General features: G+C 36.7%; 2 protein-coding genes across 12 annotated transcripts in view; one reads left to right on the top strand and one right to left on the bottom strand.

Moving 5' to 3' along the window:
• The first annotated feature begins 5,448 nt into the window (after nt 1–5,448).
• On the top strand, nt 5,449–9,872 carry SFR1 (SWI5 dependent homologous recombination repair protein 1). 3 transcript variants are annotated; one of them, XM_010970954.3, is made up of 4 exons: nt 5,449–6,315; nt 7,043–7,158; nt 7,755–8,165; nt 9,195–9,872. In XM_010970954.3, exons 1-4 carry the CDS (start codon nt 6,303–6,305, stop codon nt 9,384–9,386), a joined length of 732 nt encoding a protein of 243 aa, XP_010969256.1. In that variant the 5' UTR covers nt 5,449–6,302; the 3' UTR covers nt 9,387–9,872. The 3 variants fall into 3 exon arrangements, with proteins under 3 accessions (XP_010969256.1, XP_045363414.1, XP_045363416.1); XM_045507458.1 differs by lacking the exon at nt 5,449–6,315 and adding an exon at nt 6,322–6,685; XM_045507460.1 differs by lacking the exon at nt 5,449–6,315 and adding an exon at nt 6,322–6,883.
• Nucleotides 9,873–15,145: 5,273 nt separating this feature from the next.
• The window catches only part of CFAP43 (cilia and flagella associated protein 43), a 90,101-nt gene continuing 81,857 nt past the window's right edge, over nt 15,146–23,389 (bottom strand). For 5 of the 9 annotated variants that reach the window (XM_010970951.3, XM_045507437.2, XM_045507438.2 and 2 more), the window contains 5 exons: nt 22,885–23,044; nt 18,220–18,384; nt 16,502–16,582; nt 15,701–15,854; nt 15,146–15,521 (listed from right to left, as the gene is read on the bottom strand). In XM_010970951.3, the coding sequence (XP_010969253.1) occupies nt 15,355–15,521; nt 15,701–15,854; nt 16,502–16,582; nt 18,220–18,384; nt 22,885–23,044 (727 nt within the window). In that variant the 3' untranslated portion in view covers nt 15,146–15,354. Of the gene's footprint in view, nt 15,522–15,700; nt 15,855–16,501; nt 16,583–18,219; nt 18,385–22,884; nt 23,045–23,389 lie in introns of those variants that run through there. The other 4 variants (XR_006720472.2, XR_012510138.1, XR_012510136.1 and 1 more) reach the window with 4 other exon arrangements.

The following is a 23,389-nucleotide window of genomic DNA, read 5'->3' as shown; positions in this document are numbered from 1 at the left end:
TACATAATTCTTGGCTGTGAATTTTGAGCTCTTGAGGACAGCTTCAGCTACAAATGCAGTGGTCCAGGAAAGCTTCCTGTAATCTTAGCTTCAGCTACAAACGCAGTGGTCCAGGAAAGCTTCCTGTAATCTTAGCTTCAGCAGTTATTGATTGAAAGGTGATGGGCTTGGAAGGCTTGCCTTGAGAGCTGCTAATTAGTGTGTAAATGTCCAATTTCAGCCTCATAGGTATTCTCAATAGTCTACATAATTCTCACCTGCAGTCTTTCAAATCTGTGATAACATGCTATTTTTCACTCTTTAAAATCAAGTCACTTCAGGTACTGGCTCACTGCATCTACTGTTTGATATCTATGGATTTCTTTTTCTGAAATGAATTCTCTTTCTAGAGTTTAATTTGGGGACTTAATCCCATTCTGAGTACAGAAGAATTCTATCCAGATTGAGGGGAGCAGTAAGCCTGATTCTTTCAAACTATAAAAATGGAAAATATTCATAGCAGACAGGGTTGTAGTGCTGGGTGAAACTGGTTGATTGATTTATCCTAAAAACAAATTGCTTGGGGGAGGGGGCTGTAGCTCAGTGGTAGAGTGTTAGCCTAGTATGCATGAGGTCCTGGGTCAATACCCAGTACCTTCACGATTATTGGAATGAAACAAGGTCAGCTTTACATACTTTCAAAACCTGAATAAAACAGCTCTAAGTGAAAATAGTATGTACTGGGAAACTGCTTTTTTAAAAAGAGGAACATCTTGCCAAAGATTCAAACTCATTCCTTTTGGGGCAGCTTAATTGCACAAGCTTTATGCTAATTATTGTTATATTAAAGATTTGGCAGCTTTACAAAAATCTTAAACTTGTACATGCAGGTTCAAAATACCCTATTTCAATGGCCTAGTGTTAGGCTAGGAAAGCATTTCAGATATTGCCAACCTGTAGTAATGCTTGTTTTTTTTTTCAAATGTATGGGTGGTTTATAATTTATAGTTTCATAGAAATTTGCTTAACAAATGTGGATGTGATTAGTTGCCTGCCACCAAAACCCAAATCTGTGTTCTTTGCTATCTGCCAAGTGACAGGCTTTCAAAATTCAAGACCATCTTTGCTGCTAAATGTTATCCCTGCACTTGGTATGAACTGCACTTACAGCAGATCTTCAGCAACACAAAGGTTGAGTTTTCAATATCCAGCATTTATAAAAGGGCATCGATTCACAGGTTACAAAAGAGTGTAAAGAAGAGAGTTAACAGTACAATGGGGATAGAGTAAGCCATCATTCCCATGTACTATGGAGTACTGGAAAACAATTAAGTAACTCTCTCTTGATTAAAAAAAATAAAAGTCTGAAAGCAGCTGTAAGAAATGGATAATTTGACTCAGAGCTAGTCACTTACATCAAGTGAAAAATAATTGAGATGATTAGGTACTTGAGAGCTGCTATAATAATAACCAGAGTGGCACAAAGGGGAAATTTTGGGAGGTGGAAGGGTTGGGAAGAGTTTGAGCTAAAGGTGTACACTGTTAAAGGAAAAGTATTATCTGTCTTAATTTTAAAGTCTAAATAGCTGGGTGAAATCTTGGAGAACCACGTCAGGGTGAATGTAGGCTGTATTGTATGTTTCATTTCCGGGATCCTATCCATGGGAAAGATATTTTTCACTATAAAAAATAGTGATATCATTTGCTGATTGTGGGCCACCAGAATCATTATTAAACTTCTCACATTGTTTTTTAGCAGCTATAGAGGTGTGGCAGAGATGGAGAGCTGAGTAATGTTGACGTTATTGACAAGCAGTATAACTTAGACGACACAGTGCAGGAGACATGGGCGCTAGGCATGACCTTGGAGGTGGAATGGAGAGGATCAAGGAAGAAATGACTTTGCTCAAGCTGCCTCCCCCACCTTTGATCATGCCTCGCCAAGGGATCCTCCCTGGGGATTCAGACCTCTCTGTCAGGGTTTCTGCATTCAGTGGGTATGGTACTGTTCATAAAGGTCCATGATGAAAATCTAAGACATTTTACGTTGTCTTTGACAGTGGTGGGAAAGGGATTAAGTGTCAGTCTAGCTCTCAGATCCTGAACTGGGCCAGAAAATTCCTGGTTATAGGCTGATTCACAGATTTTCTCTACTTACTATACTTAGCATCAAAGTTTGCCAAGGGGAGGAAGAGCAGAAGCCAAAGCTCAACAGAACATGGCAGAATGGTCTTTTAACTCCTTATTTTCCTCGTACTCATAGACACTCTTACCCCCCCATCTTAAAAAAGCATCACCAAAAAGAAACCTTTTATATTCTCAAAACTAAAACAGTAATGAGAGGCAAGAGTAGAAAACTGAGTTGACTTCACCGGCACTTCAAACAGATTTCAATACTGTGAAATTATCTTGGCAGTTGTTATCTCTCAAACTTCAGGTGGTTAAAGATGATTATAAGACATGTTCTGTTGCTTAAGGATTTGCTGACATCTATTGCCTTTTTTTTCTCCAAATGAATGCAGGGGTGACATTTCTGAGTTAATAAAGGATCTAAGAAAGATGTGGCCTGGAGCAATACTTTTATTACCATTACTTTTCCACAATCTAACTCCTCTGCCATGACCCTCCCACTCACCCACACCCTACCCTCTTCCTCACCATTATTAATTTCATGTGAATCACTCTATTCTTCTTCAAGAGAACACACCCCACTAACAGCAGTGAATCACAGCCACTCTTGCTTCCCTAGTCTCTAATGGACCTGACAAAATGCCAGAGCTAATAGAATAAAAGGACAGGAACTTCAGGTGAAAGGAGCTCTTTCGATTCTTGTTCAGCATATTACCCTCAATATTAATTACCAGATAAATTTTCTGGTTGCCTCGTGGTGAACAGTTTTTTTTTTTTTTAAATCACATTAATACTACTGACCTTCCCCATATCTCCATGCTTGAAGTAGTCATCCTACTCAGTAAGGCAACCTCTCAGGCATGCCTAAGAGCTAAGTAAAGGGCTCCTTCATCTTGAAGTTCAAAATAAAATCCTAAAGATGATTATACAGTTTACCCTCAAAGGTCACCCTTTGATATCAAAGTCTTCAATAGTCTCTACAGATGAATCAATCACACATTACAGAATTCCATATGAGATATTTAGGTAACAGAAAAAAGAAACAGAAATATTTTGTCAATTACTCAAAGGAAAATTTATGAGATGATGGAGCACTAAAACACATCTTCTTCACCATGGCTAGGTCTATGAGATTGAGACTTGAATTCATGACAAGAGAAACCCAGAGGAGAGATTTTGAAGGTGATTTTCAACTTATATACAAATGTCATAAGAAATACTGAAAGCCAGTTGAGAGAATTTACTAGACTTTCTTTTAAGTGTTATACACTTAGTTTAACTTGTCCTAATGGACTTATCAACTTTATCATGTGGATTTTATAAAGTTCTTCACTCAAGTGGATTTTAATTCTGGTTTTAAGTGTGTATTTATATTTTGTTTAAAGAATACCTGTGGATACTATGTCTACATGATACGAACATTTTTGTTAATACCGAAAAGTCAATGGAAAGAAATTTAGGTCACCCTGAGATTACTGTTAAGATTTTTAAAGTAATGCAAAAGCCAAGAATTTTTTTAAAAAAATCTACAGCAATAAAATTTTAAATTGTGGCTTAAAAGTGTGTGTGCCCTTGGTTGTATGGAGACAGAGACAGAAAGGGACTATTCACTATTCTCTTCTTGCTATTAAACAAGGAAAAAAAAACCTCATAAAGGTTTTTAGGTTTATGTCATCATCCCACCAACAATAATCATAGACAAGAACAAACGGAGGAAGCACTTTACCACTCCCTGATGAATAATAAAGCGTCTAACAGTAGCCTTGGGTATTGAATAAATTTAAAAACACAGAGAAAGCCTGCCTTAGATTAGTATTAATTACTATTATCATTGAATTCTATTGCTCAAATTGTTCTCTATGGTGGAGTAGAGTCCTTGCCTTCTGGTTCTCTGGGGCAGTATTTTTCCCAGACTGAAAAGTTTCATATGAAACACACAATGTCCTGCATCGAAAACAACAAACTCCTTATAGGCCAGTAGACTTCAGTTCTTAAAGACATGGAAATGGTTGCTAGGCTTTATCTAAAGGTACAACGAAAAGTATAGGAACTATATTCCAGATCCCTTACCTAAATTGAGAGTGAAATGTATGTTTCCATTTTAGCATGTGACGGGAATAAGTAAAATGCAAACTTGTATATGGGAAAATCATTCAATTCTAACAACACATGGAAGTCAGAAATGTAGGTCACCAAATGCACATTTCTGAAATACTGGTTCTTCTGAGTACTTGTTCTGAAGTTCTTTGAAAATCTGGCCAAAACAATCCCATTTAGTATACCAGTTCATGTAAGCAAGTCAGAACAATTGCAAGGCAAGATGTTTTCCTTTATGCAGCCAGTAAAAACACAGCTCTAAGCTTAGGTTGTAATGATAAAAGGCTTTTGGAGCAGCTGATTTTCGGGAATCATAAAAACAACCCAACTTTACGCCCCAAGGTGTAAAGAATATGCAGAGTGTGCACTGTGCTTCTAGTTCAGGACAAATCACCGCTTTTTTCAGTATGAAAAACTGGTGCTAATGGATAAGTAAATGGAGAAACAAATGTACAGACTGAGACCTGTGGCTTGCTGAGGTGAGTAACACCTGTATCACAAAATTGTAAGTTCTCACTTTCATTCTGTAAATTCTTTGAGCTTAATTTATATACTTTTTGAAAAATTTAGGAGAATATATTATTAATTGTATGTGGAGGCTCCAAGTTTTCTGCTATTTATAGCTTAAATTGTGAGGGATCCTACAGATAACAGCATCTTTAAAAAATCTGTGGCTTTTTTGCGGGGGGAGATAAGTGAAGGCATGAAAGAATTATATAATGCATTCCTTTAAATCAAATGAGTGGTGAATATAGCTGCACATATAACGTGAAAACTATTGAGTGCTTCCTAGATACCTACAGCCATTCTCACTGCCTGTCACGAATTTTCATTTTTCAATCCCTAGGAGGTTGATACTATTATGCCCACTTAACAGATGAGGAAACTGGGGCACAGAGACACTACATTACAAAGCACATAAAATAATGATGCTGAGATTTGAACCCAGGCACTTTGACTCCAACATTTACGTCTTTAATCACCGCATTAGGCTGTCTTCAGGTTCTGTAACTACTTTCCACTGTTTAGGGCTCAGTTCATTTCTTTTGGGTCCTGGCTACTTCTAAGCCATAATTACCAGATGTTAGTAAAAAGCGTCAACGTTTAAAATGGCCATTCCCCGGGATTCAAAACACGGGCCCCTTAAAACTCCCAACTTCCATGTGACTCAGAAATTACTCAACTGTCTTTTCCTAAACCCAGTGCTCCACCCAACTGAGTTAACTTTGTTTTGCACAGCAACGGAACCTCACCACACAGGAAACCAGGATTATTTTAGACGAAGGATGCTGCTGCCCACTACTCAGCAAGGGCCCTCTCTGCCTCAGACACCCCAGTTCTGGACCAACCCAATCGTATTTAGAGATTGATCTGATTCCTATTGTGGCACCACTACAAGTTTCCTTGGGCTACATTTTCTCTCAGATTTGACGAAAAGATTCGAAGCCAACCTAAGGAATCTAACTTTTCAGGTAGATTCAGCAGAAAAGCCGCGGCGGGACCGTGGAGTTTGCGGCAGCAAAGACTAGAAATGAGCTCAACTGCATCCGCCGGGACTCTTGGAGGGATTTCTAACCTGTTTGATTCTCAACAGGCCATTTAGCCCGGCGCTGCTCTTTTGCGGTCTCTGCCCTTGGAGTTTACAAGCAGTAAATTTAACACACAGGCGGCCTCGCGGCCCTCGGTCCCGTAGCGGCAGAAGAAGGGTCTCTGCTGTGGGGAGCACGAAGGCGAGACTGACGGGAGCTACCAGACCGGGAGGGGCGTTCTCAGGAGTCCTTCCCACACAAAAACCAGGAAACAGGGAGGGAAGGCGCAGCACGCAAAGGGGAGGGAGGGGGAAGCCGCGAAGAGAAGAGCGCCCTTCTCAGGATCTGTTCGTCGTTTGGAAGCTCAGTCCAGCGCGCGCTCGACACCCGCGAAAGCCCGCGGCCGCGCGCGCGCGGTCCCGCCGCTCACTGGCGCTGGGCGGAGCCCAGCTGCGCGCGTCAGTCAACCTGGCCAATCGCGCGCCTCTTCCGCCTCCCGCGCGCGGGCCCGCCTCTGAGACGCCCGGCTCCCGGCTCCGGCAGCGCGCTCGCTCGGCAGCGTTGGGCATGGCGGAGGGAGGTAGCGTGTGGGCGCGTGGGTGGCTGAGCTCTGGACTCCGAGGATATGATGGGGAGGGGAGTAGCGCTCTCTTTCCGCGGTCAGGGCACCGCTCCACTCCATCTCAGGGCTGGGGTCTCTCGAGGGCTCGTGCGGGTTTTCTGCAGTGGCGGGAGGGGAGAGAGGACTCCTGCCTCTTGTTTTTTCCTTTTCCCCTCTGGTAAAGTCGATGGCCTTTGTTTGAGGAACAAGCTTCAGTTGACTCTCCTTTTCACCACAGAAACGATGCGGACTGGAGTAAATTTATCTGTGCCTGAGCGCCTTACTCCTCAGGCCTGGAGGGTCATTCGTTCTAGTGACGCAGCTTTTAGGATTTGGAGAAGTGTGAGAGGTCTGATTAGGTTTTTCTGAGTCACGGTTTCAGTTACATTTCCTTTCACTGTTATCCTTGAGTAATGACCCCTCCACATCGCAGTTTTTGAGGATATTTTGATTGATAAAAACAAATAGGGGAGTTGTTTATATGAGGTGCTAGCTAGTTATGAAAAAATTAGTAGTCACCATGTGGACCAACACAATGATTTAAAAGGTAAACGGAAAACTGCAAAAAGTGCAAGAATGAATCATAACTAAGTGAAAGAGGAAGTCTCCGGATTACTTGTGGATGTTATGTACAATAAAAAATTATTTGATAAAAATTGAGGCATATATCGAAGTGTGGGTTAATTTGATTTTTTTTTCCCCGTAGAATTAAGCCAAGATATCAAGATGGGAAGCCCATCAGACTCAGCTGTGATTTTACCTAGCACTCCACAGGCCGGTGCCAATCCACTACCTCCCCAAACAAGTAGTTCAAAAAAACAAGTATGAAATTTTTAATTCTTTCTATTCTGTATTTCTAAGTATTGTGGCAGTGGTGGTTTTAAGCCCACTGATGATTGTTAATTAACATAATGTGTAGATTAATAAGTAATTTTATTAACAAAGAATTTAGGTCTTTCCCCTAAGATAATGAATGTATTAGACCTCCCCTCCCCTTAATTTTCTCTTGACTCAATTATTTTCATTTAATTTCAAGTTATTACAACATTCCAACAGGAAGTTTGAATCTGTGATATCATGAAGGTCTATTGTGGAAAGATCTAGGACTTTTCCTTAATTCGTAACTCCGAAACACCTAGAACAGTGTCAGGTATGGGCTAATTTCTGAACAAATATTTGTGATTACTGGGATGAGTGTCTCAACACTGTTTTAGAAGGGTGCTGACTAATTGAAATAAAAAGAATAAAACTTAGTGGAGTTTCCAGGAATTAAAGGCATTTTGTGATGATTACTTGAGATATATGGAGACAGAAAGCCATCTAGTGGTGTCTGCCATAGAAATGTAACGTCTTGATTTCTAGTATATTTAAGAATGTTTTTCCTGATTAAGAGTATTAACTTTTGGTGCCTTTTTCAGCCTATGAGTGCAACCCTTAGAGAACGATTAAGGAAAGCTAGATCTTCATTTAATTCCTGTTACAGTGTGGTGAAACGACTTAAAGTAGAGAGTGAAGAAAATGATCAGACCTTTTCAGAGAGACCAGCATCTTCAACAGAAGAAAACTGTTTGGAATTTCAAGAAAATTTTAAACACATAGACAGTGAATCTGAAGCAAGTCCATATTTGAAAAATACCTTCAAGAATATCAATGTGTGTGAATCTAAATCACCAGATACTGAGTCATGCACTGATCTCCAAAATGACTTTATGAATGAGAATCTTCCTAAACAAGAATTAAACAAAGAAAGAGCAAAATTGGTGAAGCAGATTCAGGAGAAAGAAGACCTTCTTCGGAGGCTAAAACTAGTCAAAATGTATAGGTCAAAGGTAGGAAGAATTTCAGAATCATTGCCTGATTTTTTTTTTTTTTTCAGTTTTAGACAAATGGTAGGGAAGTAATTTCAAAAAGAAAAAAAATGAGTTTATTTTAGCACAGTAAGAGATAAGTATCCAGAAACCTGGCTTCCAGCAACTTTAACTCAAATATAAGTCATAGTTTAGAAGAGGCCTCTAAACACCAGATACAACTTTTTAAAAGTCCTAGCCCTCATTTAATATACAGTTGAAGTTTTTCTCTCTAGTTTCCAGTCCACAGCAGTATTAGAAATTTCAAATATTAGTTGCAAGTGCAATGAGAACAGAAGCGACAGCTGACAGTGAATGAGTAAAAAAGCTAAAAATGGGCCACAGAGTACAATAAAAAGTATTTTTAGGAATGATCTTTTGTTCCTCCAAGTTACTGAAATGTTCCAAGCATTTTCTTTAAGAAAACAACAAATATATATTAGATTTCAATCCAGATAGGTTGAAATAAATAGAACTTGGGCACTTGGAAGAAGGTAACCCTTACTTATCTGGATCATTCACATATATTATAATTGCTTCTTCTTTCCCAGCAATGTGGAATAAATTATGGAAACTATGTTTTATTTACTTTCTTGAATTTTTAGGATTTTTCTAAATATAACGACTTGGGTTTTATGAAATAGTGAATGTTGAAAAATATTAAGTTGAATATCATCATTTTTTAAAGTTTTTTTTTCCCCTATATTGTTGCTTCTTTACATTGTTTTACCCTATTTAATGATTTGATTTTTCCTGGAGATTAAGGGTGGCCCAGAGATTGGACCAAACAAAATAGCTATGGAATTTTGGCTTAAAATTTTAGTGACACTGTAACCATTCTACTTAAAACCATCCTACTTTTTTCTTGGGTAGAAGTCCCATTCATGTCCAAGTGTGTTACCCTTTAAAATCTACTACTCATCGACTGATTTAACAACTTGTATTAAGTAAGTTAAATTAGGATGACTATCTAGTTGACATACATATATGTTTTTCTTTTTCCTATTTCAGAACGACCTGTCTCAGTTACAGTTGTTAATAAAGAAGTGGAGAAGCTGTAGCCAGCTGTTGCTTTGTGAGTTGCAGTCAGCTATGTCTGAGGAGAACAAGAAACTAAGCCTTACTCAGCTGATAGACCACTATGGGTTAGACGACAAATTGCTACACTATAACAGAAATGAGGAAGAGTTTATAGGGGTTTAATTCATAATTTTTTCTCCAGAATATCTTTGTGAATGACAACTTAATTAAAAGACATTTATACATTTTAAAGGGAAGATATAAACCATTAGGGCTTAGAGAAAAGTATCCTGGTGAACCTGGATCAGTTTAGGCCCTGTGTTATGTAAACTTGGTTCTAAAATGAAAATTTAATATTTTGAATAAATTTGTCAAAGAAAACTTAAAAGTTAAACAAATGTGAAAAAATTAAATTATGTTTAAAAAAATAATTTGGACATTTCTGGAAATGAGTTTTAATACATTGGTTTATTGTGGTAAAAAGTTTTAAATGTTAAAAAAAAAACCAGTCCATCTAGTGAATGTCTAAACCTGAACTTGCCTAAAAATCCCTGCCTCTCCTAAGTTTATGATCCTTGTTTCCATCCATTTACCATATATTTCCATCTGGATGGCCTAGCAGGTAATTAAATTCAGGTAAATAAAATTATATTGGTTTATGTCTCTTAATATTTGTTACTTGTATTCCTCATCTCATCTAATGAAACAACCATCTATTTCTTATAAAACCACATATCCTCATCTCCAACTTCAAGGCATCATGGCACACAAGCCCTTTTACATTGTTCTGTGAAATAGGTTCAGATTAGCATCTGCTCCATTAACAGTGACCCCTCAGCCAGAAATCCATCTTCACTGGGTTGGGGTTCTGGCTGCCATGTTGTACGTTATCTGTCATCCTGGTCATAGATAGACATATATGACCCAAGCTGCCCCTGAGAATTTGGAATTAAGCTCAGGAAAAGAAAGCCCATCTCTTTTTGTGGCTGGAGCTGTTGTATGTAAACTTGGAAGCAGAAAAGCTGGTGTGCTTAAGAAGGGCAGTGTGTGCCCTTACAGAGAAAGGCAGAGATCATAGATGGAGAGAGAACTTTGTGGATCAGTGACTTCCTGGTTCCAGTTTCCAATCTTCCTGAGTGAGGGCTTTCTGGATTTCTGTTCTTGGGTCCTTTAAAGGGTTAAGACAGCTTTCCTTAGCTTTTGTTTTTGTGTTTTTCAATCTTTAAAAAAAGATACTTCCCTACTACTTGGTAAACAGCCACTACTCTAAGCTCCGCGCCTCCCCCAGGTGCTCCTCACTTTCAGCCCAGTCCCCTCCCACGGTCTAACAAACTTTTAATGTTCAGCATATCAGGACCCTGCACTTGCATACATTCTAGTTATTAGTGCTCATGCCAGTAACTTACCCCTCCTTACCCCCTAGTCTTGCCTTCCAGACACTGCCACTGTCATTGGCTTCTATGAACCCAAGAGGACTGGCCCAGCTCTCACGTGGGCCTTCCCTGGCTCTGGGATTCCTCAGTGGGCATCCCTGGGGAGCTGTGCCGTTTTGTGCTGACCAGCCTCCACTGCTTCTTGCTACTCAGCCAGAGGCCCTAAATGTGGAGGGGAAGCAATCTCCCTGGTGATGGTACTGAAATTGACTGCAGCTACTCAAGACTAACTAGCACATCGCCTGGTGTCCCTCTTACATACCCACTTGGGGGAACGAAAGCATCATTAGGAGTCTGATTCTGGGAGAGTTGGGGAGCAGTTGGGGTTACAGTAATGGAGATTTCCAAGGCATTAGCTTGATGCTTAGGGCTCCAGCAGCTCAGTGGGCACTTCCACAAGAGAAGGTAGGTCATGGAATGTAGATGGGGCTATGGGAAAGTTTGGGACCTAGGGATGCCCATGAGGCAGTCCCCTTTTTAATAATTTCTGTTGAATTTCACCTCCATTTAATAGTATACATTTATTAAGAACTACTGAATACCATATTTTAAATTCATAAAAATGAAATCTAACACTTAACATAGCATTTGCTTTGTGCCAGTTTTAAAAGTATGTTATCTTTATATAAAATAGATAAACAACAGGGTCCTACTGTATAATACAGGGAACTATATATTCAGTATTTTGTAATAACCTACAATGAAAAAGTACAGATATGTGTGTGTAACTGAATCACTATGCTGCACACCAGAAAATAACTTTGTAAATCAACTATACTTCAATACAAATAAAGACAAATTATGTGAAAAAAAAGTATGTTAACTTGTTTGAATACTGAAATTATCCACACCCCAATTTTAAAGATGAGGAAATTTAAGATTTAGTTATTTAAAAACTGAGTGGTCATGTAAAACTTAAGTGGGCAAAGCTATAATTTGAGCCCAGGCAACCCAGCAACAGAGCCCATACTCTTAAGTCCTATCCTTAAAGCCATGTTATGTTTGACCCAATTAATTATGTTACTCCTTGATAATATAGATAATATTTTAAATTATATTTATATAATTGCTGTTAGCTCAGCAGAAGCTGAGAGGAATCAGTACCATGGACATATCAAGAGAGGATTGGGGTGCATGACCCATGTGCCCTTCCAAAGCACCTGCTAACATCCCCAAACTCTCCTGTTGAAAATCCTGTTACCAGAATACAGTTTGGGGGAAAGAAGCTCCTATTAACCTCCACTCTACCTATGCCTCAAAGCTGAGGCATTCAAGCAAGGAGCATTGCCAGAATCATCTAGGGTGGACACTAGGAAGCAGAAACCACTGGTTTGTTAAGACCTGGGAATCCACAGAGCATTGTCCAGTAGAATTTGTGGCTTTGGCTAGTAGCACATGGATCCTTTAGCAGCTAATTTAGGTGACATGGAATTTGTATCACCAGGAAAAAAAAAGAAAAAAGCCTAGTATAACCATGGTTGACTCAAGCCAGCAGGACGGACAACTTCTGATGTTCCATCTAAGTATACAGTATTTGCACCCCTCAGTGTACACTTCCCCACCCTTGGGTCCATCCTCGCACCTCCTACAAGCCAATGTCAGAGATAATTTTGAAGGACCTTGGATGTAGGAAATGTTACCAGTGGGTACCCCTTGCTTAATCAACCAAATTGACTACTTCAGGAATCATTCTAGTACTAAGGAGAGTTATCAAAAATGACATCGGTTCTTTTATTTTCCTTACCATTCCCATCCAGCACTGATCACTATATGGGTGATCAGTTACGGCAATTTCTAAATAGAAGATTTTAAATCTTCTAAAAATTTCTTTCTAAATGGAATATTTTATATAGCTGTCTTCCTTTACCTACACCAGTGGTAGGTACATTGGATATGGTGCTGTGGATTAAACTTAACAATTTCGCAAATTGCAGAACAATGAGACATTGACATCACTTGGAGATTGTGGTCAATGATTCCAATGGCATCACCTTGGAATCTACCAGTCCATAGGCTGTGGAAAGGCAAAGCAGTTTTCTGACCAGTTAATCTTCTCATTACTACTTAATTATCATCATCTACATGAATAAAGTGATAAAACTGTTTCATGGAAATGTAAGGGTTCTGATTGCCAAGTTCGTGTATATGTCTGTTTCTCCACACCAAACAGTTGTTGAACACCATCTGGTTGTCCTACAATTCAATTCAATTCTGACACTATCGGGAGACAGTGTCAGATTCCTCAAATTAAGTCCCACATGACCACCCTCCACTTCAGATGCCAATCAAAAGCCCAGGTTGTTATCTGTGCTTCTGACCAGCAGGCTATAGATCAGAAGTTCCCATGACCCCCTCCTTCCTTGGGTTCAATTAATTTGTTAGAGCAGCTCACAGAACTCAGAAACATTTTACTTGCTAGAAAACCAGTTCATTAGAAAAGGGTATAACTCAGAGCTGCCACATGGAAAAGCTGCACAGGGCAAGGTATGAAGAAAGGCTCAGAATATGCATGCTCTCTCCAAACCTCATCCTTGTGGGTTTTTATGAAAGCTTCATTACATAGGCATTGTTGATTAAATCATTGGCCACTGGTGATCACTTCAACTTTCAGCCCCTCCTGGAGGGTGGGTGGTGTGGCCAAAAGTTCCAGCCCTCTAATCATGTGGTTTGTTCTTCTGGCAACCAGACTCCATCCTTAGGAGCAATCAAATAGTCATCTCATTAACATAACAAGACAACACTATCATCACTTAGGAAATTCCAAGGGTTTTAGGATCTCTGTGCCAAGAATGGGGCTGAAGATCAAATATGTATTTCTTATTATAAATCATAATATCACAAAATGAGAAAACACTTCTTTTCTGCTTGCTAAACTCTATTAAGCAGGGCACAAAATTAAGTTCTGTTGCAATACATATGAAATAGAGAAGACTGTGTTATGTTTATGCAGAAGAAAATATGTTGTAACTTACAAATGATTTCGATAAAACAATTCACCTTGTTCTCATCGGTAGGACAGAGAATAATCTTAAATATTGAATTAATTTTTTTCTGGTTGTAAAGAAATGCTTACAAAAGAAAAAGGGAAATACAGAAAAGTATAAATGATAAAAATCATACATAACCTCATAACTTTTCTGGTTATTTTTTAAAATTAGAAATACCAGTAATGGCTAAGGATATTTTTGTTTTGTCCTTAAGACTTTCTATACTATTATCATGAAAATAAATTTTGATTGAGTTAAGTCTTAATAAAATAGATGTTGAATACATTCTGAGTTAAAATCTTGTTTCATTCTTGAAAATATAGGCAAAACGCTATCTGACATACATCTCAAAAATGTTCTCCTAGAACAGTCTACCCAAGCAATAGAAATAAAAGAAAGAATAAACAAATGGAACCTAATGAAAATTACAAGCTTCTGCACAGCAAAGGAAACCATAAGTAAAACAAAACAACAACCTACAGAATGAGAAGAAATTTTTGCAAATGAAACCCACAAAGGCTTGATCTCCAGAATATATAAGCAGCTCACATGATTTAATAAGAAAAAAACAAACAACCCAATCCAAAATGGGCAGAAGACCTAAACAAGCAATTCTCTAAGGAAGAAATACAAATGACCAATAGGCACATGAAAAAATGCTCAATATCACTAATTATCAGAGAAATGCAAATCAAAACTACAATGAGATATCACCTCACACCAGTCAGAATGGCCATCATTCAAAAGTCCACAAATGACAAATGCTGGAGAGGCTGTGGAGGAAAGGGAACCCTCCTACACGGCTGGTGGGAATGCAGTCTGGAGCAGCCACTGTGGAAAACAGTATGGCGATTCCTCAAAAGACTAGAAATAAACCTACCATATGACTCAGGAATCCCGCTCCTGGGCATATATCCAGAAGGAACCCTACTTCAAAATGACACCTGCACCCCAATGTTCATAGCAGCACTATTTACAATAGCCAAGACATGGAAACAGCCTAAATGTCCATCAACAGATGACTGGATAAAGAAGAAGTGGTATGTTTATACAATGGAATACAACTCAGTCATAAAAACCTACAATATAACGCCATTTGCGGCAACATGGATGCTCCTGGAGAATGTCATTCTAAGTGAAGTAAGCCAGAAAGAGAAAGAAAAATACCATATGAGATTGCTCATATGTGGAATCTGAAAACAAAACAAAACAAAACATAAATACCAAACAGGAACAGACCCATAGACATAGAATACAAACTTACGGTTGCTGGGGGATGGGGGATGGGAAGGGACAGACTGGGATTTCAAAATGTAGATTAGATAAACAAGATTGTACTGTGTAGCACAGGGAAATATATACAGGATCTTGTGGTGGCTCACAGTGAAAGAGAATGTGACAATGAATGTATGTATGTTCATGTATAACTGAAAAATTGTGCTCTACACTGGAATTTGACACAACATTGTAAAATGACTATAACTCAAAAAAAAAGCAAAAAAAAATCTTGTTCATTCTTGGATAAAAATAACTCATAATATTTTAGACATTTATTCATGCAGGATAAACATTTTTATAATGATTAAGGCTAAAATCAATTTGTCATCAAAAGTATGCAACTAAAAGGAGACTCTACTTAAATTTCCTGATATTAAAGAAAAAGAAATCATTAAACCAAATGAAATTATTTTTAAAGTGATTGATTTGGCTTTGTGTTTCCCGCCAGCATTTTTACATTTGAACAAGAGCAGGAAATGTTTTCATCCTTAATCTTTCAACTTCAGCCTGTAGTATTGAAATTTGCTCAGCTTGTTCTCTTGAAATTTTTGTTAACTTTTGGTATTGCATCATGTTTTCATAGCGTTCTTTGGCAATCTTTTCACAAGTCAGTTTAGACCCTATCCCAAAAATGAAGAAGAAAGGAATTAGTTGTATTATTATCTATACAGAAATAGCACTCAGAATCAATTAAACATTTGGAAAAAATACTGGTAGCTTTATAACCACTGTATAGATTTTAGGCATTCTGATTACTTTTAAAGAAATTGAGAATTGATTTAAGAAAAAAAAATCTTACCCATTGCATTACAGATGTCTTTTCTCTCTGAGACAGCCACCAACTCTTCTCGTAAATTGCAGCTTAGAGTATAATTTGCTATATCTTTTTGATTGCTGCACCTTCCCAACTTTTTAAGTAGTTTTTTGCAGTTTTCCACATTCTTTTTGTGGGTCTGAAATTTTTGTTCCCATGACATCCCACAAAAATAATTTTGAAAAAAATATTTTATAAAGACATTATTCTTAAAATTTATGTACATTGCTATCATTAAGATATCTTACCACCATATCCCTAGTGCCTAGCATAATGCCTGCACATAGCAGGTACTTAAATTATTTGTTAAAAGATAGAATGGTATGTTAATATCACATTTTAGAAGAAATTTTGTATATTCTTAAAAATGAGAGAAAAATTTAAAAACAGCCCTGAGATTACTTTGTTTTCATCTTATACATGCTACACACTAAAAACTGAGCATTTGTTAAGTAGTTAGGGTAAAACAAAGCCTTTACAATGCCAAGGAAAGACTTTATCAACACTTCTACTACATAAATCATAACCTAATGTAAATAGGAAATTTACCTACACTCAGGTATCTCCCAAGGGGTTAATTCAAACGTTAAAAGAATTGTTTCAGTTTACCACATTAGTTATGGTTGCAAAGACACTATTCAGGGACTTCTAATTACATCCTGAGTATCAGTATAAAAGACCAAGACTTTGGTAGGTTCTACTTGAATTGATGATTTGAAAACTATTACTTTGTTCAAATGATTCACAACTATTGGGATTATAATGATCAATATCTTTGAGACCTACCTTATCTATAACAGCAATGGTTTGCTCCATTATTCCAATCTGAACGGCAATCAGAGTGTCATAGTTTGGTTCATTTAGGTACTTCGAGAGAAAAAAAAAACCACAATATATGTAGGGATATTTTTCTCTATTTCTTTCAACAGATAATTTTGTAAAGATTATCTTAGTTTTGAAAGTTGCTGTTTTTCATAAAGAAAATCTATCCATCCAAGTTAGGATTGATTTGACTTTTGTGTCATAATATTTACTTTTATTTAACTATTGATACACTCACCTATATATTAATAATTGCAAATGCCTTGAGTTTATTTTCTCATTCATTCATTTATTCAACTCACCAAATATTTATTGTGTCTCTTTTGAGAGTATCTCACATAAGTCTCATATTAACAGTGTCCCAGTTAAAGACACTGAAGTAGATAACAAAGATAGATAACATGACTAGCCTTCAATAAAAAGAGGACATGTAGTATGATTAGTTGCCAGAAGATATGTATAGTGATATGCAAATAAAAGTGGTCTGGGATGGGATGTGGTTTCTCTGGACTGGATAGATTGGGAAGTGGGAAAAAAAATGAGGAAAGATATTCCAGGCAGAAGAACCAGTACGAGCAAAGGCACAGAGGTAGAATCCTAGAAAATAAAATCAATTTGGTTTGCGAATACTGCTGTGCAAGAGGAACACGAGGAATGAATTTGAGAAGATAGGTTGAAGGACACTGAAAGCCACCTAAGGATTTCATAATTCATTTGCCAGGTAAGAAGAGGCAGTTTAAAATGTTTGAGCAGTGCAGTAATGTTACAGTATTGGAGCTAAATCGGAATGTTAATCTGATAGCTGTATATGGTATCAAGTAGATAAAAGAAAGACCCAATGACAAGAGACCACTTAGAAGATTATTATAAAATACTCTAAACCATTGAAAAGGAAGGACTGAAGCATGGTAAAGACTGTAGGCAGGGAGAATAAGGGAATAAATGGATAAACTAGGCAAGACTTAGAAGACAAGAGAAAGAGAGAAATCAAGAAGCACAACAGCTGTAAGCCTAAATGAGTGACTGAAAGAACAGAAATAAGCAAAATAAGAGGAGCTATTGGGAGGTGGGGGATACAGAAATAGAGCTTAAGAGAGGTCAGGGTCAGAGAGCTTAAACTGAAAGTGGAATTGAACTGGAATCCAGAGACCTTGGATGAGTCTTTTAGCAGTGATCATGAAAGTCAGAAAAAGATCATCAAAGGAGAGGCATGGAAAGAAACCTAGAGCTGAGAGCAGAATCTTAAAAGAAGAGCTGTATTTAACATTTTGAAGCAAAAGAGAAATGGGTAAAAGAAGCAGAGTAGTCTGACATGTTGGAAGAAAAACAGGAGAAAACAGGGGTGATTAAAGCCAAAAGAATGGGCAATTAAGAATTAAGATGGTCAAATGCTACAGAGGTATAGTGATGACTGGGAAAGGGAACACTAGATTTGACAATTAGGAAACCCTTGAGAATTGCAAGACAGAACTATACTACTGAATGTGCTAAATAGGAATGTGTCACGAAGAACCAGAGACAGCAAATGTAAACTACCAGAAGAAAAAGAATTCATAGTCACATTATGAAATACTACTGGCTTAGAATATGCTTGATATCACAGAGGCTTCTTATTAAATATTGGCTGAATGAATGAATACATTAATAAAACTACATTGGGGGGGCAGACAGAGAGCATTTACCTTTTGATGATCTCTTGAAAAAAACAGCATCTGAATATCCCAAGCCTTCTGATTTAGATCTTCCATTTCCATCTCCATTTTCTTATGTTCCCACTCAATCTGAAATATTCCTTTGTGGACCTCTTTACTTTCCATCATGCTAGCAACCTTCTTTTGTCCTTGAGTCTAAAAAAAAGTACATTCTGATATTCATATAATATGACTCTTTGTATAGAATACAGAATATTTAAAGCTGAAAGCTTTTCTTAGAAAACACTTGGAACACAGAGATAATTCTATCTTCTTAAAAATGTAGCAAATATTTAAAAAATTACTTCATGGGCAAAATCTGATCACTATAAAGCACAATAGTTACTAAACAGAAGGGATTATAAAATACATTTGAATGGCATAACCAATTTACTTTTGTCAATGATTTAGGCAGGAACTCCTTTTGCCATCACCAATCTACCAATCTGATTGCATCTGTACCCCTACTCTGCCCTGCTTCTTAACACTACAGATAAAGGATTGTGGTTTAATGCAGATAAGCACAACAGTATTTGGTTGATAGCTAGCAGAAAAGCCAAAAAACTGAATGGGTTAAATATGATATTCAAACACCCAATGTTTTGTACTTCATTTCAAATTGCCTGCATGAAGTTCAGGAATATTTTCATGAAGTTGTTCCCGCAGATTGCTAGCAGTGAAACTACTATATCTCTAAAATAAATCTGTACATAAGTTCTATCAGCTAATGTTTTATATTTTTCCCCTGTCCTCCTTAAAAAACTTAGCTTTTTCAAGTTCATGCCATTAGACTATAACAACTGTTACTCTTTTTAAAAATTATTTTCATCTTCTGATCCCTGCTTGGCCTCAGCTCCTTGAATTTCCCACTTTTGATGATCTTTTCTCTATCTCGCTCAGCCACCTAACTCTCATGATCATACCCTTGATCTTGTTATCACCAGCCTTGAAATCTTAAGGTCAAGCATTTCTCTGAGGCAGTATCTCTCACATGGGGCAAATATTGCCCCACCAGGGAACATTCAGCTATGCTTGCAGACATTTTTGGCTGATACAATTGAAGGAGGGCATTGCTACTGGTATCCAGTGGGTAGAAACCAGGGATGCCGATTAACTTCACACAGTACACATGACATCTCCTCCCAACGAATAACTATCAGGCCCAAAATGTCACTAGTGCCAAGGCTGAGAAACACTGCTATAGAAGTACCATATCTCCTCTCTGCTTTCCTTTCAGTCAACATTTTTGTAAGATTTATTTATAGTCCCAGACTCTACTTCCCCACTTCATATTATCTCTTCAGCCATCACCTATTAAGCTCCTGCCCCAACCATCCACTGAGACTGCTCTTGTTAAGTAATTAACATAGTGCATGGTTCCCTCCTCCTTGGAACTATTTCTTTCATAGTTTCTAGGTTTCCTACTACCTCACTGGCAGCTCTTTCTCAGTCTCCTTAACTCCTTACTTAACTTCAGATCTTCCAGAGTTGGACTTTGGGTTTTTGCCCAAACTCCCTCTTCTTCTATCTACCCACTTTCTAGGTGGTCTCAAGCAATCTCATGGCATAAATTATCTATATGTAGATATCTAGATGTAATAATACATATGTAGTTAAATATATGTGATCTGTATATATCCCAACCCTGAGTTCTGGCTGCCTACTTGATATTTCCATTGGGGTGTTCTATAGGCATCTCAGATTTAACGAAGGCCAAAACTCTTCATCTGATGCCCTCAGCCAAGGCTACACCTCTGTACTCTTTATCACGTCAGTAACACTGTCATCTTCTCAGTTGCTCAAAAGCCAAAATTTTAAGATTTATTCTTGATCCCTCTCTTTACCTTACTCTTAACATTCAATCCATCAGAAAATCTGATGATTTTTGCTCTTACCCTAACAGCAAATATTGAAGGAGAATTTAAAACATCCTGAGATAAACGAAAACTGAGGGAGTCCATCATTAATAGGGTTGCTCTATAAGAACTGCTAAAGAGATTCCTTCAAACTCAAATGAAAAGGTGACACTAACTCAAAGCCAGAAGAAGAAATAAATTAAAAATAAATAAATAAATAAATAATGTAACTATATAGGTAAGTATAAAAGCCAATATTTATTGCATTTTCGTTTGTAAGTATTCTTTTGAAAAACTAAAAATTTTTAAATTTTGATATTTTTCTAAGTACTCTTTTTTCCCTGTGTGGTTTAAAAGAAAAATGCACAAAATAATAATTATAAATCTATGTTAATGCACACATAGTATATAAAGATGTAATTCATGATAATAATAACATACCAGGGGAGGAACAAAGCTCCATAGGAGTAGCGTTTTGTATACTACTGAAACTAAGTTGATGTTAATTTGAATTAGTCTGTTATAAAATTAAGATGTCACTTGTAATTCCCAGGAGTAACCACTAAGAAAACATATGGAAAAGGAAAAAAGAAGGGGCTCAAAATAGTACTCTGCAAGGGAAAAAATATCAAACTATATACAAAAGAAAGCAATAGGGAATGAACAACCAAAAAATACGATACGCAGAAAACAAATACCAAAATGGCAACAGAAAGTTCTTCTTTACCAGTAATTACTTTAAATGTAAATGCATTAAAGTCTACAATTAAAAGGCAAAGATAGACACAATGGATTAAAAAAAGGTCCAATAATTATTGTCTAGAAGAGACTCACGTTAGATCCAATGATACATGTAGCTTGAAAGTGAAAGAATAGAAATACATCTTCCATGTAAATTGTAACCAAAGACAGCTGGGGTGACTATACTAATACGAGACAAAATAAAATTTAACACAAAAGTTGATGATAGAAAGCCAATCCTTCAAGAAGATATAACAATTACAAATATATATGTATCTAAAAACAGAGCTTCAAAATATCCAAAGCAAAAATTGTCAGAATTGTAGCAGAAATAGACATTTTAATAATAATAATTGGAGACTTTAGTATTTCACTTTCAATAATGGATAGAACAAGTATCCAGAAGATCAAAAAGGAAATAGAGGATTTGAACAAAACTATAACCTAACTTGAGTTAAGAGACATATACAGAATGCACTACTCAATAATAGCAAAACACACATTCTTTGCAAGTGCAAATGGAACATTCTCAAATATAGACAACATGTTAGGCCATTAAACAAATCCTAATACATTTTAAAAGATGAAAATCATACAAAGTATCTGCTCTGATCACAAGGGAATGAAACTAGAAATCAATAACAGAAAGAAAACTGGAATATTTACAAATATGTGGAGATTAAACATCACATTATTAAATAATCAGGGGTCAAAGAAGAAATCACAAGGGATATTAAAAAATACCTTCAAATGAATGTAAGTGAAAACATAACATACCACAACTTATACCAATCCTTCTGAAACACTTAACAAAAAATTGAAAAGGAGGGAACACTTCCAAACTCATTTTATGAGGCCAACTTACTCTGTATCAAAGTCAGACAAAGATACCAGAAGAAAAGAAAATTACAGGTCAATACTGATGAACATAGATGCAAAAATCCTCAACAAAGTATTAGCAAACCAAAGTCAATAGTATATTAAAAGGATCATATATATACACACACACACAAACTCAGACAAATGTTGAAACTGCTGAAAAATCAAGATAAAGAGAAAATCTCCAAGACAGACACACTTCATTAAGAGAAACAAAGATTTAAAAAATACAGTAGGCATCTTGTCAGAAGTTCTGTAAGCCAGAAGAAGATGAACACCTTTAAAGTGAAAAGAATGAGAGAGAGAAAGAACCTGTCAATCCAGGGAATCTAACAAAGTATCTTTCAACAATAAAGGTAGATCAAAGATAATTTCAGACAGAGAAAAACAGAATTCTTTACCAGCAGACTTGCAATTCGGTTAAATTAAAAGAAGTTCTTTAAGTAGAGGTATATAGTACAAGACAGAAACTTCAACCCACAAAAAGAAAGATCTCTTGAAATGCTGAAATTGAAGAGAAATAGAAAATGCTTTTTTCTTATTTTTATCACTCTCAAAGATAACTATCTAAAGCAAAAATAATAACATATTGAGGTTTCAGAGCATTTATAAAAGTAAAACATATATCAACATTAGCACATAATTCCCAAATAGCACAAAATCCCAAATATTTTGAAATTAAATAATACACTTCTAAACAACCCATAGTAACTTCTAGTAGGAAGTCACAAAGGAAATTAGATAATATTTTAAATGGAAAGAAAATAAAAATACAAAGTATAAATTTGCAGAATGCAGTTAAAATAGTGCTTAGAAGGCAATTTCTAACATTAAGTGTTTATATTAGAAAACAAGCAAGGTCTGAAATAAATTATCTAAGCTTATGAGTAGATTGAGCCTAATAAAATGGTGGTATGTATATTCGAATGAACGTTTAACTCCGTGGTCTAAACTTCTTTACCTTAGAATATCTGGGAAGCTTTGAAAAAATACCCATGCCTAGGGGCGGGGTCTAGACACATTTGTAAACTTCTCCAGGTGGTTCTAATGTACAGCCAGAGTTAGGAACCACTGATTTAACTGAGTGAAAGTGATTTATCATAGAAATGGGAGATTATGAAAAATACTTGGTACAGCAGGTGGTATGTTGTTTTTTTTCTCCTTAAAACATGATAATTACCCGAATCACAGAATTTAAGTCTTCAATTATGTTCCTGTTGATGAGGACTGCATCAGAATAATCCAGTAGTAACTGGAAATTCTCCAGTTCTACTTGTCCTTGTTTAAGGAGGATTTGAATTGTCAAATTCAGCTGGAATTTCACTTTGTCTTCTTGTAATCTAAATTGAAAAAGACTTCAAAAAGTAAGCAGTTGTAATATATTTATATTCCACATTTCACCTATCATCTGATATATAAATTCAATAAAATTTAATATATCTGATATAAAAATTAAATATGAAATTCAGACTTTATTTTCCTTACGATAAAGGAAAACATGCTGGAGATTAAAGTGGAAAATATTCTCCCACTTACAAGCTTTCCTAGAGGTCTCTATGATACCTCCTGTTACTGATATGGAATTATACTTGGGCTGCTCAAAGAACAGTATGGACAGAAACACACTCAAAAAGTTTTACTTTATTATTAAGAAAAGATTAATATGGTTTTGAATGTAAGTGGGA

This window comes from Camelus bactrianus, chromosome 11 (genome assembly GCF_048773025.1).
Source record: "Camelus bactrianus isolate YW-2024 breed Bactrian camel chromosome 11, ASM4877302v1, whole genome shotgun sequence".
NCBI classification, from domain to species: Eukaryota; Metazoa; Chordata; class Mammalia; order Artiodactyla; family Camelidae; genus Camelus; species Camelus bactrianus.
This window is presented reverse-complemented; position numbering and strand designations above follow the sequence as displayed.

Excerpts from the sequence above, each read along its gene's own strand:
- SFR1 (XM_045507458.1), top strand. The coding sequence starts at position 6,361 with ATGATGGGGAGGGGAGTAGCGCTCTCTTTCCGCGGTCAGGGCACCGCT. Across the intron at positions 7,159-7,754 it reads CAAGTAGTTCAAAAAAACAA|CCTATGAGTGCAACCCTTAG; the intron begins GTATGAAATTTT and ends TGCCTTTTTCAG. Across the intron at positions 8,166-9,194 it reads TCAAAATGTATAGGTCAAAG|AACGACCTGTCTCAGTTACA; the intron begins GTAGGAAGAATT and ends TTCCTATTTCAG.